This window comes from Peromyscus eremicus, chromosome 3, assembly GCF_949786415.1.
Source record: "Peromyscus eremicus chromosome 3, PerEre_H2_v1, whole genome shotgun sequence".
NCBI lineage: Eukaryota > Metazoa > Chordata > Mammalia > Rodentia > Cricetidae > Peromyscus > Peromyscus eremicus.
Genome location: NC_081418.1, coordinates 57310079 through 57324839, shown reverse-complemented (window position 1 = coordinate 57324839; position 14761 = coordinate 57310079). Strand labels below are relative to the sequence as shown.

Here is a 14761-nt window from a genome sequence, read left to right as displayed (position 1 = left end):
AATCAAATATTTGAGTATTTGGGGCTTGACTATCCAAGAAAGATTGGGCTCAATTAGAAAAAACTCTTGGCCATAGTTAAGCAACTATCCATTTGGTCTCTATATACATTTGCCTTTGAAGACTGGGCTGACCCCTGATTCTGGATCATCTAGGCCTCAACCAGGGTTTTCAATGAATTTTTCTGTGTAATGGACCTGTCTCAGATGAGTTAAATGGATGCTGGCTGGTGAATACCTTGAGAAGATGGAGAGTGGCATATTTTTCTAAAGATAGATGATATGATGGGCTGTGTGGTCTAGTGATAGGAGTTTCTAGAGTACCCCCTGTTTAAGATGCAAATATACCTGAGAGAACTGAAGGATAATTCCTTTGGTTGTTCACTGAAGAGCAGGCTCTTTTAAATGCATTGAGACATGATTTTCAAGAGTAACTTAATTACCATCAATTTTCACTTGACATGCAACTCCATTCATTCCAGATAACATGACTAGATTATACAATAATTTCTAGTTAATCACTAGACATTTTCTCATCAGAGACAGCTACTTCTTAAATATCTCCACTAAGAGTTCTGCCTTCTACTGTTTTTTTTTCCAAGAAAAAGAAAAGTAATGAAATCAGAAATAATATATCATTGGTTGAAGATTATAAAATAAAAGTAAGAAAAAACAAGTTTTAAAAGTCCCACTATTTTTACCCTTCTATAAAACAAAACAAAATAAAACCAAACCCCTCACAGTTATATTTTGTTAGTAGCTCTCAATTAGTTTTACTCCACGTGTATATAGATTTGCATTAAAAATATTTATTTTATTGTTTATTTCTGTATATATCTGTATGTATGTGTGAGTATGGGCACATAGTGCAGGTTCTTGCAGAAGCCAGAGGATGGCACTGGGACACCTGGATCTGGAGTTACAGGTAGTCCTGCTATGGGTGTTAAGCTATGGGTTTTAAGAATTGAATGTGGGTCCTCTGCAAGAGCAGCAAGTGCTCTTGTCCCTACCTGTGGCTTTTTGATATAGAAACATGTAAGTGGGTCGTGTGTGACAGGTTGAGACCAGCTTTGTTCACTTAGAAAATATAGGGCGCCGGGCGGTGGTGGCGCACGCCTTTAATCACAGCACTCGGGAGGCAGAGGCAGGCGGATCTCTGTGAGTTCGAGGCCAGCCTGGTCTCCAAAGTGAGTTCCAGGAAAGGCGCAAAACTACACAGAGAAACCCTGTCTCGAAAAAACAAAAAAACAAAAAAACAAAAAAAAAAAAGAAAGAAAGAAAAGAAAAGAAAAAAAAAAAGAAAATATAGGGCATTTTCCACATCTAGTAGCATAGACCATGAAAGGATTACCCCAAAATAACCTTTACTGAGTTTATTCTTTTGATGATGTGTCTGCTTTTTCTAGAGAGTGAGTTGTTTGGCCGCAGTTCCAGTGGGAAGGATGGTCACAGGAACTTCTGTGCAGGCACCAGGCTACCTGGTTGGTGAGCCCCAAGGAGACAGACGGAGAACTAGAATGGAGGTTCAGCAAGAAGATACTGTCATTGACACCAGAAGAAGCTCTCTGAGTTCAGAAATCTGTGTGGCTGTGTTGTCTTTCTAAACTAGTCTTACTGTCACCTTTGCCAAGGCAAGGAGGTACTTATCACCACTCAGAAGGATGCTCACAAATGCTTTTCAAATATACTGATAGTTTTCAATGATTTTTTTTTTTGTTAAAGCCCCTGAGCCAATGCAAATTCATTGTAATAAACAGGTAGTAAGAGAATATTTAGATGTCTTTTGTACAAACCCTTTGAGACAATGTCAAAGGAAACATATAGGCTTCATTTACCTTTATCTCTGATTGCTGGCTAAAGGGAAAGGCAGATGCCCTTTCATGAATATTGCCTATTAACCCCCAGAGGTTTTGTGTGAACTGCTGTGTTTAACTTAACTCTCCAGAAAGAAGGGGACCATGATTTGCTTTAAATTGTTACTTACACAGTGCAATGTCTCAGGCATTAGCACTTACTTGATTGCGTTCAGACATTACATTGGCAAAGGAATGGATTGCACTAAATTAGCATCAAGCACAATGAAGGGTAATTGCAAGACTGTCATTTCTACAAGAGCAAAATTGATGTGTTCTGCAAGCCCATGCCATTGTATGCCACGGGAAAATCATGGAAGCATGTTGTTCTGAGCAGAAAAATGCAATGTAATGGCCCTGTTAATGTGTCTTGGTATTTTTCAGCAATGGTGTTCCTTTCCACCTTTGTTCTTGTCTCGTGCTCATTCTTCAAATCCCGTCTGATCTAATTTGTATGCTCATATTCCAGCCCCGCCAGACAGTAGTCTGGATGTACAGGCAAATATTGTGGAACAGTTCCTTCTGTGTGTGGCATCTTGTGTGAATAATGTCAGCATAAACAACCCTCTGTGTATTCATGAAAGTATGAATGAGTACTTATGGAAAGCTTCTTAGATAGAGACACAGCAACAGCTTACAGCAAACTTTCCCCAATGCTATACGTTCCTTTAAAAAGAGAAGGGTGATTTACAGGCTTTTGTGGCTTAGGAGAAGTGTCAGCTGCTGTTCTTTTTACTCTTCTTGTTTCATATGGGAAATTAAGCTTTACCATTTGAGTGAATTTCTTTCAGTCACATGTGATCACAGAGTATATCCCAGTGAAAACATGTATATTCATTGGGCTCTTGTATTTTTATTGTTCATGTGGAATTTACTACAGATTCAAGAGCTCATTAAAGATTAGACTAATACTGAAATAAAGGATGTTCTAAGTTGACTGAGTATATTTCAGTATCTCTGTAGGTTGAGGTAGGCTGAGACCCATCCATAAGGGTGTTTTGAGTAAGATTAGTAATGATGATAATAATGACAATTTGAGCAGAGACACTTTCAAGCTTTAGCAGCCGGTGGGTGTGGGGCACACAAGTATCACTGGGCTACATTTGACCATTGATCTCTTGATGTGGGATGGTTAAGCCTGAGTCCCCTTTTAGAGGTCTCTTACTTTGTCATTCATCATTTCAACATGGCGAGACTCTTTACACTGTAATGTTTCAGTTAGTGCTGGGCTCTGGGGAATTGTGTACCAAGGTCAATTCTCTCATGTAGTAAACAATAAAGGTTAGGAACAATCAGAAGTTCTCTCCTAAGGTGGGAGAGGAATTCCCCTCACACTTAGAAACAAAGGCAACCATTTGCAGCTGAAGAAGCACTAGACAGATGATTTGGTTATAAAGATGTCTACAGATGGGACTGGAAGTCATCTCTGCCTTACCTTTGTTGCAGAACGTCCCATCATAGGCTGTGTTAGAGCAGTCACAGGAGTAGCCATGGTATTTCTCGATGCATTTGCCTCCATTTTCACAGTTAGCCCCATAGCTGGTGCAGTGGCCTGAGCAGCCAGATTTGAATCCAGATGTGACCTTTGCCCTTTCTTCCAAGTCAAGTGTCACTCCATTCATTCTCAGGGAGCGGATGCAGCCCAGGAAGCCCTGCTGGCCCCCGGCACCACCTGGGAATGACAGAAAGCACAGAGTTCAGACAGGATGGATTACCTCTGCAACTGCCTTTTTGCTCAGCATGTTTTGAAACTGCAGCAGGAGACAAGCTGGTAAGTCTTTTCCTCTTTGAGTTGGTCAAGTCTAAAGAGAAAGAGTTGAAGCTTTTCCCTTAGGCTGTGGTGTCTAATTAAATATGGCTGTCTTCTGAGAAGAAATAAACTTGCCACAGAAACAAAATGTTTGTAGATATGCAAAAATGTATAATCTGGATTCTTAGGGGAAAGAAGCTTACAGAAGTCTTTAGTTTCTTTGTTCTTTAATCTCAGAATGTTAGTTCTATAGCATTATCTGTTGAACTGTAAAGGAGAGAGACATGAATACATTAGCATAGCTAAGGAAGTCAATTAGTAAGAAGGCATAAATTCGTTTGAAATGTCATTGTACTTGGTGATTCTTATCTCGTGAAATGTTTTGCTTTGAAGTTTACATTAAGGTACTCAGGACATCTTGGCTGGGGTGGCTGGGTGTTAGAACTGACTACTTTACATAGATATGAGGTATGTTATTGTTATTCATATTTCAGGTTGGATTTCATCACTTTTGTCATAATGCCATTTCAAGACATAAAGCTGTGGAATGCTGTCTTCAGGATGTAACATGGTTACTGCCATCACAAACACACAGCAACAGTGAATACCTGCATAAGGCTGCAAAAAATTGAGCCCCTCAGCCTCCCAACATGGATACAGATGAAGCTCTTGAGATCCTAATTCAACTCATCAGGGCAAGAGAAACAAGAGAGCATAAGAAGGACTGAGAGCATAGAAGGACTGGTTGGGATGGAAAAAGAGGTCAACAGGAATGAGGGCGGGGTAAGAGAGGTCAATAGTAAGGAGTGAATACGATCACAGTACATTTGTAATGTATGGAACAGTTAAGAGGTTACACTTCAAAATGAAGAAAGCAGACACGTAGCATGCAATGATGTGTTCATTATGACTTCTGGAGTAAGTTACAGAGTAGGACTGAGTTTTACAAGCATGAAAATATTAAAGAGCTTCTGATATACATAGAGGGACCCACAGAACCATTGTATCAAATGGATTTAACTGAGTCTGTAATTATCTGAATGCTTTTAAAATTGGAACAGTCTATATTCTGGGTCCATATTTCAATACATATGAATACATATGTATATACATATATAACATGATAATATTATATATGGCAGAATATATTATATGACATTATATATTATGACATAAATATGTATATATATTAATATGTGATAAGAGCAGAGAACAGAAAAGGAACTTTATTTTTGAAGGAAAGGGGACAGGTGAGGACAGAAGAGAGAGGGTGGTGGGGAGTGAATATGAGCAAAGTACAATGATATATATATATATATATATATATATATATATATATATATACATATGACGGTGTCATAACAAAATGCATCATTTCATATGTGAACTAAAGGAAAAGTCAGTGCTGCCTAAAATGAGCCAAGATGACTGCTCAAACATTACTCTCCAGGTTGTGTGTGTGTGTGTGTGTGTGTGTGTGTCTGTCTGTCTGTCTGAAACAGACAAACATTTAAATCAGTAGGCTGAGTGCAGAAGAGTGCCCTCTACAATGTGCCGTGTCTCATCTGTTAGACAAGGACAGAGGAAGCTTGAATTTTCTCTCTCCAACCCAAGACATTTCTTTTCCCTGCCCTCAGAACCGGCACTCCTTATTCTTGGACTCTGGAGCTTGCAGTGAATTATATTGCCAATTTTCTTGTTTCTCTAACTTCCGCAGAGCAGACTGCTACATTTCTTAGTTTTAATAACCCCTCGAGCCAATTCCTTAACAAAACTTCCAATAAGTTAAAAAAAGGCAGGGTGCTGGGGAGGTGGTTCAGTGGATAAAGTGCATGGTGTGTGAGGACCCGAGTTCAGATCCTCAGCACTCATGTGAAAACCAGGCATGACAGCATTATGTGTTTCAACCAGTGCTGTTAGGGAAGACAGGTGGATGTCAGGGTCAGCTGGTCTATCCTAAATGTGAGCTCCAGGTTCAGGGAGCTGTCTGAAATATAAGGTGGGAAGAAAGAGGAAGACACTAAATGTCAACTTTTGGTCTCAAGTACATGCACAGGTGAGCACATCAGCACAATGTGTGCCTGCACACACACACACACACACACACACACACACACACACACACGCCCCTGCACACACATGCACACAAATACACACACACATGCGCACACACATACACACACACACACTATAACATGTGCATGCGCACACACACACTATAACATGCGCATACACACACACACACACACACACACACACACACACACAAATGGAGAGGTCAGTAGGGCTTTGTTGTTTGGATAAGATTGTTAGGCTAGAGATGCAGTCAGATCACTCAGCCTGTTATCCCGGCCCAAAGTGCAGCAGCCAGTAGACTCACTGGGAAGGACTAGTGGATCAAAGACTCAACTGCAGTATGGATCAGTAACATCTGATTATGCCCGTATGTCCTTATTGGTGAAATGGCAAATGAATTCTTCTACTGCCTTTTTGAGCCCAAGCCTTCCAGTACTTTCCTTGGGTCATATATTGATTTGAATATCAATTCTGTAAAGCTGCATCTTGTTTTCATAAAATATTTGAATAGAGGATTAATTGAAGAGAGCCCAGTGTCCTTTTGGGTCAAAGCTATGTGATAGTAAATAGCAAATGAAGTTATTAGATACACCGCTTTGAAGGATTTCCCATCCTGCCATCTGCTAGTCAGTGCCGCTTCACACCTCTGTGCGGGAGACAACTGGAGCCTCTGCCTCATTTGGAAGCAATCCAACCCAGCAGTCACCCTGTGTGCGCTAGAATCTCAGTTTGGCTGGGACCACTGCTGCTGCTCCCGTTTCTCCTCCTGCAGTGAGGGACTTTCCAAAGGGCCTTTTATTACATAAGTGCATAGCTATTTGAGTTTTCACCACTGGCCAATTCAGACAATTAAACCCTATCAAAAATATGCTGAAAAATTTAAAAAGACTGTTTTTAGATTGCTTTTAAATATTTCCCCTCCTATTCACCTGGTTATCAAAGGAGTAGTTCTGGGTTGTATAAACCATATATATATATATGTATATATGTTTGTGTATATATATATATATATATATATACACACACACACACACACACACACACATATACTGAAAAACAAGATACATAACTGAATCTAGTTATGCCATGCAGATATAACTACCTTTACTTTTACGGGAAAACCTTGTCTACTTAAAAAAAATGTAACCTTCATTTTTATTTTGTGTGTGTATGGGTGTTGTGCCGGCATGTATGTCTGTGCACCATCTGAGTTCAGTGCCCATGGAAGCCGGAAGAAGTCACTAGATACCTGGGACTGGAGTTACAGACAGTTCTGAGGCACCATGTGGATGCTGGGAATTGAACTCAGGTCCTCTGGAAGAGCAGCCAGTGCTCTTAACCACTGAACCAGCTCCCTAGTTCCTACTTTTATTTGTGAACATACATAAATGTAAAAAAAAAAGGGAAGTCAAAGAAACAGGGATATAACAGGCATTGTCCTCAAATTTGTTTTCTGTACTTAAAGTATCATGGCACATTTTCTAAGCAATGTAGCACAGCCAGGACATCTTGTTCAATATTTCATAAGGTAAGGATGCTGTCAGTCCTTTTGCCATTCCACTACTAATGGAATTTTGTAATTTTAATTTTATACGATATTGCAATAGTATGAGCTTGGTAAATATCTCAGCATAGTTGTCCAGTTTTTCCTTAGAATTAACAATTGTGCGGTGCTGTGTGTGTGTGTGTGTGTGTGTGTGTGTGTGTGTGTGTGTAAGTATGTGTTCACATGTGAGCAGGTGCCAGTGCATGTAGAGGTCAGAGGTCCCTTCCTCAGTTGCTCTCTACCTTATTTTTGAGTCAGGGTCTCTAACTGTACCTGGAGTTAACCAGTTGGCTAAACTGGTCGGCCAATGAGCCCCAGGGATCCTCCTGGCTCCGACTTCTTACACTGGGATGATAGGTGTACACTTCCAAGTTTAGCTTTTTCCATGGGTGCTGGGGTTCCAAATCCAGGTACTGATGATTGTGTAGCAAGCACTTTACTACTGGTATATTTTAAAGGCCTTTTAATACATTTTATTTATATTGTATCAAAATGGAATGAGATGCATACTTGCTTTACATAATCCTGATATGGGGATGTATCCTCTTGAGTTTATATCAGTTCAATTAAATGGGAGAAAATTCATTGCTTTAATTATCAAAATGAATTATTTTATATTTTTCTTGTCTTATTTTTAAATTGTTACTTTATGTTTTTGCTTTGGAGGGGATAGGAGACGATATGTTTTTATTGACTGACAATAGTATTTTGAGCTTTAAATCTATGTTGCTGAATTTTGTAACCATATCTTCTAGTTTGTATTTTTTAAGTTATATATGGTAATTTTTTTCCCTATAAAAGTTTTGAATGTGTGTCTAGGACTGTTTCCTTCATTTGGGATGGCCAAACACCCTAATTGTCGTGCTAGAAACCCCATCCAACTACTGAGGGATCTGGATGCAGAGATCCATGGCTAGGCCCTGGGTGGAGCTCTGGGAGTCCAGTTAGCGAGAAAGAGGAGGGTTTATATGAGCGAGAATTGTTGAGACCAAGGTTGGATAAAGCACAGGGACAAATAGCCAAACGAATGGAAACACATGAACTATGAACCAATGGCTGAGGGGTCACCAACTGGATCAGGCCCTCTGAATGGGTGAGACAGTTGATTGGCTTGATCTGTTTGGGAGGCACCCAAGCAGTGGGACCGGGTCCTGTGCTCATTGCATGAGTTGGCTGTTTGAAACCTGGGGCCTATGCAGGGTGGCTTGGCTCGGCCTGGAAGGAGGGGACTGGACCTGCCTGGACTGAGTCTACCAGGTTGATCTCAGTCCGCGGGGGAGGCTTTGCCCTGGAGGAGGCGGGAATGGGGGGTGGGCTGGGGGGAAGATGAGGGAGGCCAGAGTGGGGAGAACAAGGTTAAAAAAAAATTATTAAAAATAAAAAAAAAGTTTTGAATGGTTGTGAAGCCACACTGACCTACTTATTTGTATGATTCTTGCTTTTGGTATTAGGTTTGAAAAGACTTGGCAATGTAAACTAATATAATCATTTAATTATATATAGCATTATATACAACACTTACAAAATTTTATTTCGCTTAACATTTTAATCCCTCCTTCCTCCCTCTGTCCTTCCTTCACTCTCTTTGTCCCCCCCACCCCCATATCTTTTTTACTTTGCACAGTACTATGGATTGAACCCAGGACCTTGTGCATGCCAGGCAAGCACTCTGAGCCATATACCAAGCCCTATAGCAATAATATATGAGTATAGTCTAATTTGCATTTAGTTACTCATTGGACTACGTTTATAAAGCAGGGGAATGAAGTGCCATTTCTCTGTGCGCTAAAGTTAAGCTCTTTCTCTTCCGAGGTGGCATCCTGATTTATTTAAGTGGCTCAGTGAGCTGGAAAGTGCAATTCCTGATCTACTTGACATGAAGAAAAATCTTTTATCCTGAGCATGGTCATTATATATTATGCAAAAGATGTTAACGCACCAGAACCAGAAGAAGTTGAGTTCAATTTACTGCTTTGTAGAAACCTTTCTTGGTGGCAAATGTCATAAGTTTAAATTATAGGTCTTCAAGGAAAAATGCTCCTGAACCTTTGTTTAATTAGAAAATCAACACATTGTCATTGAGAAGAGCCCCCTGCCATGCCAGGGCTCCGTGCACATTAGTCAGATCTGTGATAATTATCCAAGGTGATATGTGGGTTTAATTTGTATATCATTTTTCATCTGAAATGCTATGCAAGTATTGCAATTAAAGATTAATTATGAAAGTGTTGTAACTACCTATAATGAGTAATACAACTATCAAGTGCACAGAACATTTGGACAAAATAATCAAGTGTTCCATTTAAAAAATTGTTGGAAATAATGATTGAGAGGAATTATAAAAAGCACAGTCCTCAAACCCAGATCTCAACAGCATCTAAAGTGGTACGTTTGACCCCTGAGCGCTTTCACCTGATCAGACTGGCTACTTATTCACCACAGAAAGAAATCACACCAAAGGTTGCACACTTGAACCAGACCCTTTTAGAAGTGGGTTTTTTTTTTTTAAATGTGTTTATTTCACTACTGTGAAAAAGTCTCTGCCCTTGCAGCGTGGAGACTCAATATATACATCACGTGCTAGAAGGTGGTGACCGCTGTGAGAAGCACAGTCAAGCAGGGTTAAGTGGGATCTGGAGTTGGAGTAGGGTCGGTCTTAAGTTGGGCAGTTAAGATGGAGTGCACTGAGAAGCGACAGAAACAGAACAGACAAACATGTCCATGGAGAGAGGCTCCACGACAAAGAGATTATGGGGTACTCCCCTGCAAGGTGGGGGGCAGGAGGGAAGGAGAAGGATGAAACAGGAGCAGTGAGGGATGCCCAGGGGAGTGAAACCATGTAACATTTCATAGGTTTTGTAAGTAAAGTACTAGGAAAAGCATTTAGAAAATGATGCACAAGGAAATTACTTCTTAAAATATTTTTTATGTGTTTAAGTGTTTTGCCTACATGTGCATAAGTTTACCATGTGTGTACAGTGCTCAGAGATGAGGGTGTCGAATCCCATGGAACTAAATTACAGATGGTTGTGAGCCACCATGTAGGTGTTGGGAATTTAACCCCAGGTCCTCTGCAAGAGCAACACATGCTCCTAAGCTCTGAGACATTTCTCTAGCCCCCAGACACTGTTTTTGCCTACAGGCTAATACTACTTGACTCACAAATAGCCACCCACCACACCAATGCTGGGTATGGTTTGACATGGGGTGGGTAGGTCAGCAAACTAGAGTGAGGAAGCTTGAACAGATTGTTTTTGCATCTCATTGCCTGTGTAGTCTACCCAAGTTCTCCTTAGGTCTTAATCCTTTTACATGCAGTATCAGTACAATATGTACCCTGAAGGGGCATTTTAATATCAGGTGATCTAATCTAGCATTTTGTGTTGAAGCCCAACTAATGGCAGATATTATGATTGTTACTACTCTAGAGTATAATCAGAATTCTACAGGGTCAGAGTGAAATCTCTAATTTGATGAACAGATACAAATTTGAAGCCAGGGATCTCGTCTATGCTCCCTACATTGTTTAGTTGAGCTTTTGAAGCCTTAAACCTCAATATGAATTTGGCTGTATATACCCTATCTAGGGCCTCTAAAGAAGGCTAGACAGGATGAGAACATAATTGGAGGTAATTGGTGTTCCTATAAAAGAGGAAGAGCCCCCAGGAATGGTGTACACACACAGAAGAAAGGCCCTATGAAGAACCATCAAGAAGATGGGGTAGCAAAGCCAAGGAGAGGCCTTGGAGGGAAAGGATCTCACTGATACCTTCATCTTGGATTTCTAGCCTCTAGAACTGTGAGAAAATAAACATCCATAGGCCAAGTCATTCAATCTATGGTGTTCTGTTCTGGAGGTTCTAGCAGAAAGACAGCCAGCAAAGGGTTAACATTGAGCTCCTGATCCAGCCTGCCTGAGGGAATGACCTTGGAGCCGGTCTTCAAGCAGCACTGTTTTGTGGAACACCCAGGCTTAGGATAGGGGTTATCTCTAGCTTAGAGGGTTACACCAGGACCACAGGAGCTGTGAGCTGGTAGAGAACTTTTAACCTGTTATTAGAATGGTATCAAAGACCAGTGAGAAACAGCTATGACTTTTATGTCTGGAGGGCCTACTCTGACCTTGGCTCTTCTATGTGACAGCCACAGCTGGCCCAGGTGTTGACAGTTAAGGGGCAAAGGCAGCTATGTGCTTGGATAAGCCATGTAGATCTGCAAATACTGAACCTGCTATTTCTCCTGCTTTATATGCTACCATGTGTCTTATGTCTTGATCATCTTGTTTCCAACCACCACCAACCACCACCACCACCAACCACTACCATCACCACCCACTACCATCACCACCCACCACCCACAATTATGAGGCCAATGCAGGTATGAGAAATAAAACCCCAGTTATCTCATTATCTCAGAACCCCAGAATGGTTATAGCCATCAGTGGTGGAGGGAAGTCAAGGAAACTGGTTTCCATCTTCAGCACAGAGCTGTATGATTGACAAGTGTTGATTAACGATGCCTCTGTTAGCTAGCCATGGAAAGCAATACACAGAGAAAGCTTTTACACATCCAGGAACTAAGTTGTGGAGAATCACTTTTCCAGAGAATGGTCATGAGTGCCCATTCTGGACTTCAATAGAATGGATTTATAAAAGTTCATTATCACTGTATGGATTTTCTATGTCCTCAGAATGAGTGATACATAGAATATGTGACTCTGGACTGCAGAACTAGGAGGACAAAATTTAAAATACTGAAAGCATGGAACTTTCTAGTAGCAGCAAGCAATCAGATGTGTCTAAGTGAGCATTGTTCTGTGATGAAGGTGGGACTGAGAGGTCCTGGACACAGGACAGGCATGGGAAAATATTGGCCATCTCAAACTAATGCTAAGCTAATAGTGGCCATGCCAGACACTATCCCAACTTCACGTGTTTCAGTTCACAGAGGTAAGTTGTATTGCGATCCCTGTTTTATGGATGGGGAAACTGAGGCCAAGAGAGTTCAGTCACCCATTGTCACCTATATGTAGACTCATAGCCAGGTGATCTGCACTCTGTCCATGCTGTAGCTTCTGTCTGCACTTGGGGACTTGGGTCACACAAGGCCCTTTCTTCTCCTGCATCTGACATGTCCTGGGCATTGCTTTGCTTAGGTATGGAGAACGCTGATAGTGAGGTTTGTCCCACAGACCCACTCACCAGAACACCATCTGCAAAGTCACAGGGACAGTTGAAAGTGACAGTGGAAATGCAATACTCACAATTAAGAGGTAGGAGTGGAGATATTAGAGTCCATCTCTAGGTCAACAAAAAAGATGTTTTGTTGATGTCACCACTGACCTCGTGATTTTTCTAAATGAAAAGCTGAATACTACTGTTGGGAAGCCAAAGCGGATTTGAGATTGACAGCTGTGTGCAGTTGGTCTTTCCATATTCAGAACCACAGTATCAAGTTTAGAGGTCATTGCTCTGCTCTATGCAGTAGGTCCTACTGTTCTGAGTCTGTCATACACTTGGGGATGAGAGAGAGGACAGGATCTTCCTACCAAGATCCTAATTCTGGGTTTGCAACAGATATTTCAGTAAACTTCAATGCAAGCTGAAACTTAAATAGCCGAGAAATTTAAGTATTTCATTTACAAATTGTATGTTCTTGCATATGTTATGTGACAAGATGGTGAATTCTCATGTTTGACACACAACAGATTTTTTTCTAATCTTAAAATTTCTCATATCTTTCCTTCTGTCTGTTTCTCTCCGTCTTCATTACCATCTTTAAAGGTACAGGTTTAAAATTATCACACATAGTCTCTTTAACTCCAGAGTGAAGAATCCTTTGAGTTGTTCAGATGGTGACACCAGGTTTTTGTTTTTGTTTTTGTTTTTAAACCTCAACACAAACTTCACATACATTTGCAGGAATGAGTCCAGACCAAGGCTGGATTGAGGGAGTTGAGAGGAATCATCACTATTCTGATAACTGGTCCTCTGGACACATGGGCTCTCCATGGCTAAGAGAGTAGAGGAAAAAGGATAGAGGCTTAGGGATTAAGATGGAGATGAAGGCTTAACAGAAAAGCTGAGAGAACAGAATGTTTTAAGGTCTGGATTTCAAGGAGGGTAAAGTTATAAAATATTAAATTGTAAGAGATGTCAAGGAAAATGAAACACAAATGAAAGCTATTGGATTTGGTAGTTTTTTTTTTATATTGGTTCTTTGACGTCATAATGAGATTCTTCGTGTGAGATGAAGGGTAAGGTAGTTAAGAGGATAGGTTTAGCTTGTGTAGACAAACCATTGGTTTAAGACTACATTGTACCAGAAGATGGCTGTCCCTTGCCTGAGTAGAAAGAAGGGCTTTGAATTAGGGGGGTGGAGGGACACTTGGTGTGGGAAGGCTGGTGGAGGACCAGAACATCAGGAGTTCCATGTCCTGAGGCAGGGGCTTTCTTTCATTTGGGAGGGATAGATTTGAATCCTGAGATCTGATTTTTCCCCTGAGGAGGACCATAGTAGAAGCATTTAGTAACCCCGAGGGCATTGACATAAGCTCACAAGAAAAGGTGACAAAATCTTCAAGAACAGCAAGCACCCTGAATAGCCACACTCAACTTCATCTGTATTTTCAGAGGCAGAATCAATAAAAGAGCAGAGGAACAGACATTAAAATAACGGACAGCTGAACTACGGGCTACCAGAGTAGCAGTAATACGAGCATGAAGGTGCTTCTGCCAAAATCACCATCTGGGGACTTAGAGAATGCCTTGTCCACTGCTGTAGTATCCCACATACTATTCCTTTTGACCAAGGAACTCACTTCATAGCCAGAGAAGTGTGACAATGGGCTCATAATCATGGAATACACTTATCTTATCGTATTCCCTGCCATTCTGAAGGAGCTGGCCTAACAGAAAAATGGAATGGTCTCTTGAAGACCAATCACATCAATTACAGTAGCTTGGAGGGCTAGGACAGGGTTCTTCAGAAGGCAGTACACACTTTGAATTGGTGGCCAATCTATGGTATGGTTTCTCTCACAGCCAGGATCGACGTGTCCAGCGTCAAGAGTGGAAAAGGGAACAGTTCTACTCACTATCACCCCTAGTGACCCACTAGGAAAACTTTTGCTTCATGTTCCCATGACCTTTAGTTCTGCTGGTCTAGAAGTTTTGGTTCCAGAGCTGGAAGCACTCCTGTCAGAAGCCACAACAAACATCCCATTGAACTGGAAGCTCAGATTTTCCCCTGGCCATTTTGGGGTTTGATCCCAGCCTGACCTACAGAGTGAAACCATGCCATGAAATACAGCACAACGAAACAAAGCATAGGTCCTAGTATGGTACCTACGATGGTAGCTGCCAGAGAAATGAAAGTGCAGTGTCCAGCTTTTGGATTAGTAGTGTTATTTATGGTCATCTTATTAACAGAAAGGGGGTTCGAGTATGAAATAAGCAAACAAACAGTACATAAAAAAGTATAAGTGCAAAAATAACCCTGATAATCAGTCAGACAGACATTTTCAAATTTGATTTCTCA

The 14761-nt window shown here is 41.0% G+C and overlaps 1 protein-coding gene across 1 annotated transcript in view; it reads right to left on the bottom strand.

The window, feature by feature from the left end:
* Cntnap2 (contactin associated protein 2) overlaps positions 1-14761 on the bottom strand; it is a 1432736-nt gene that overhangs the window by 171450 nt on the left and 1246525 nt on the right. Inside the window, exon 18 of the mRNA XM_059257035.1 lies at positions 3286-3522. Coding sequence (XP_059113018.1) covers positions 3286-3522 — 237 coding nt within the window. The remainder of the gene's footprint in view (positions 1-3285; positions 3523-14761) is intronic.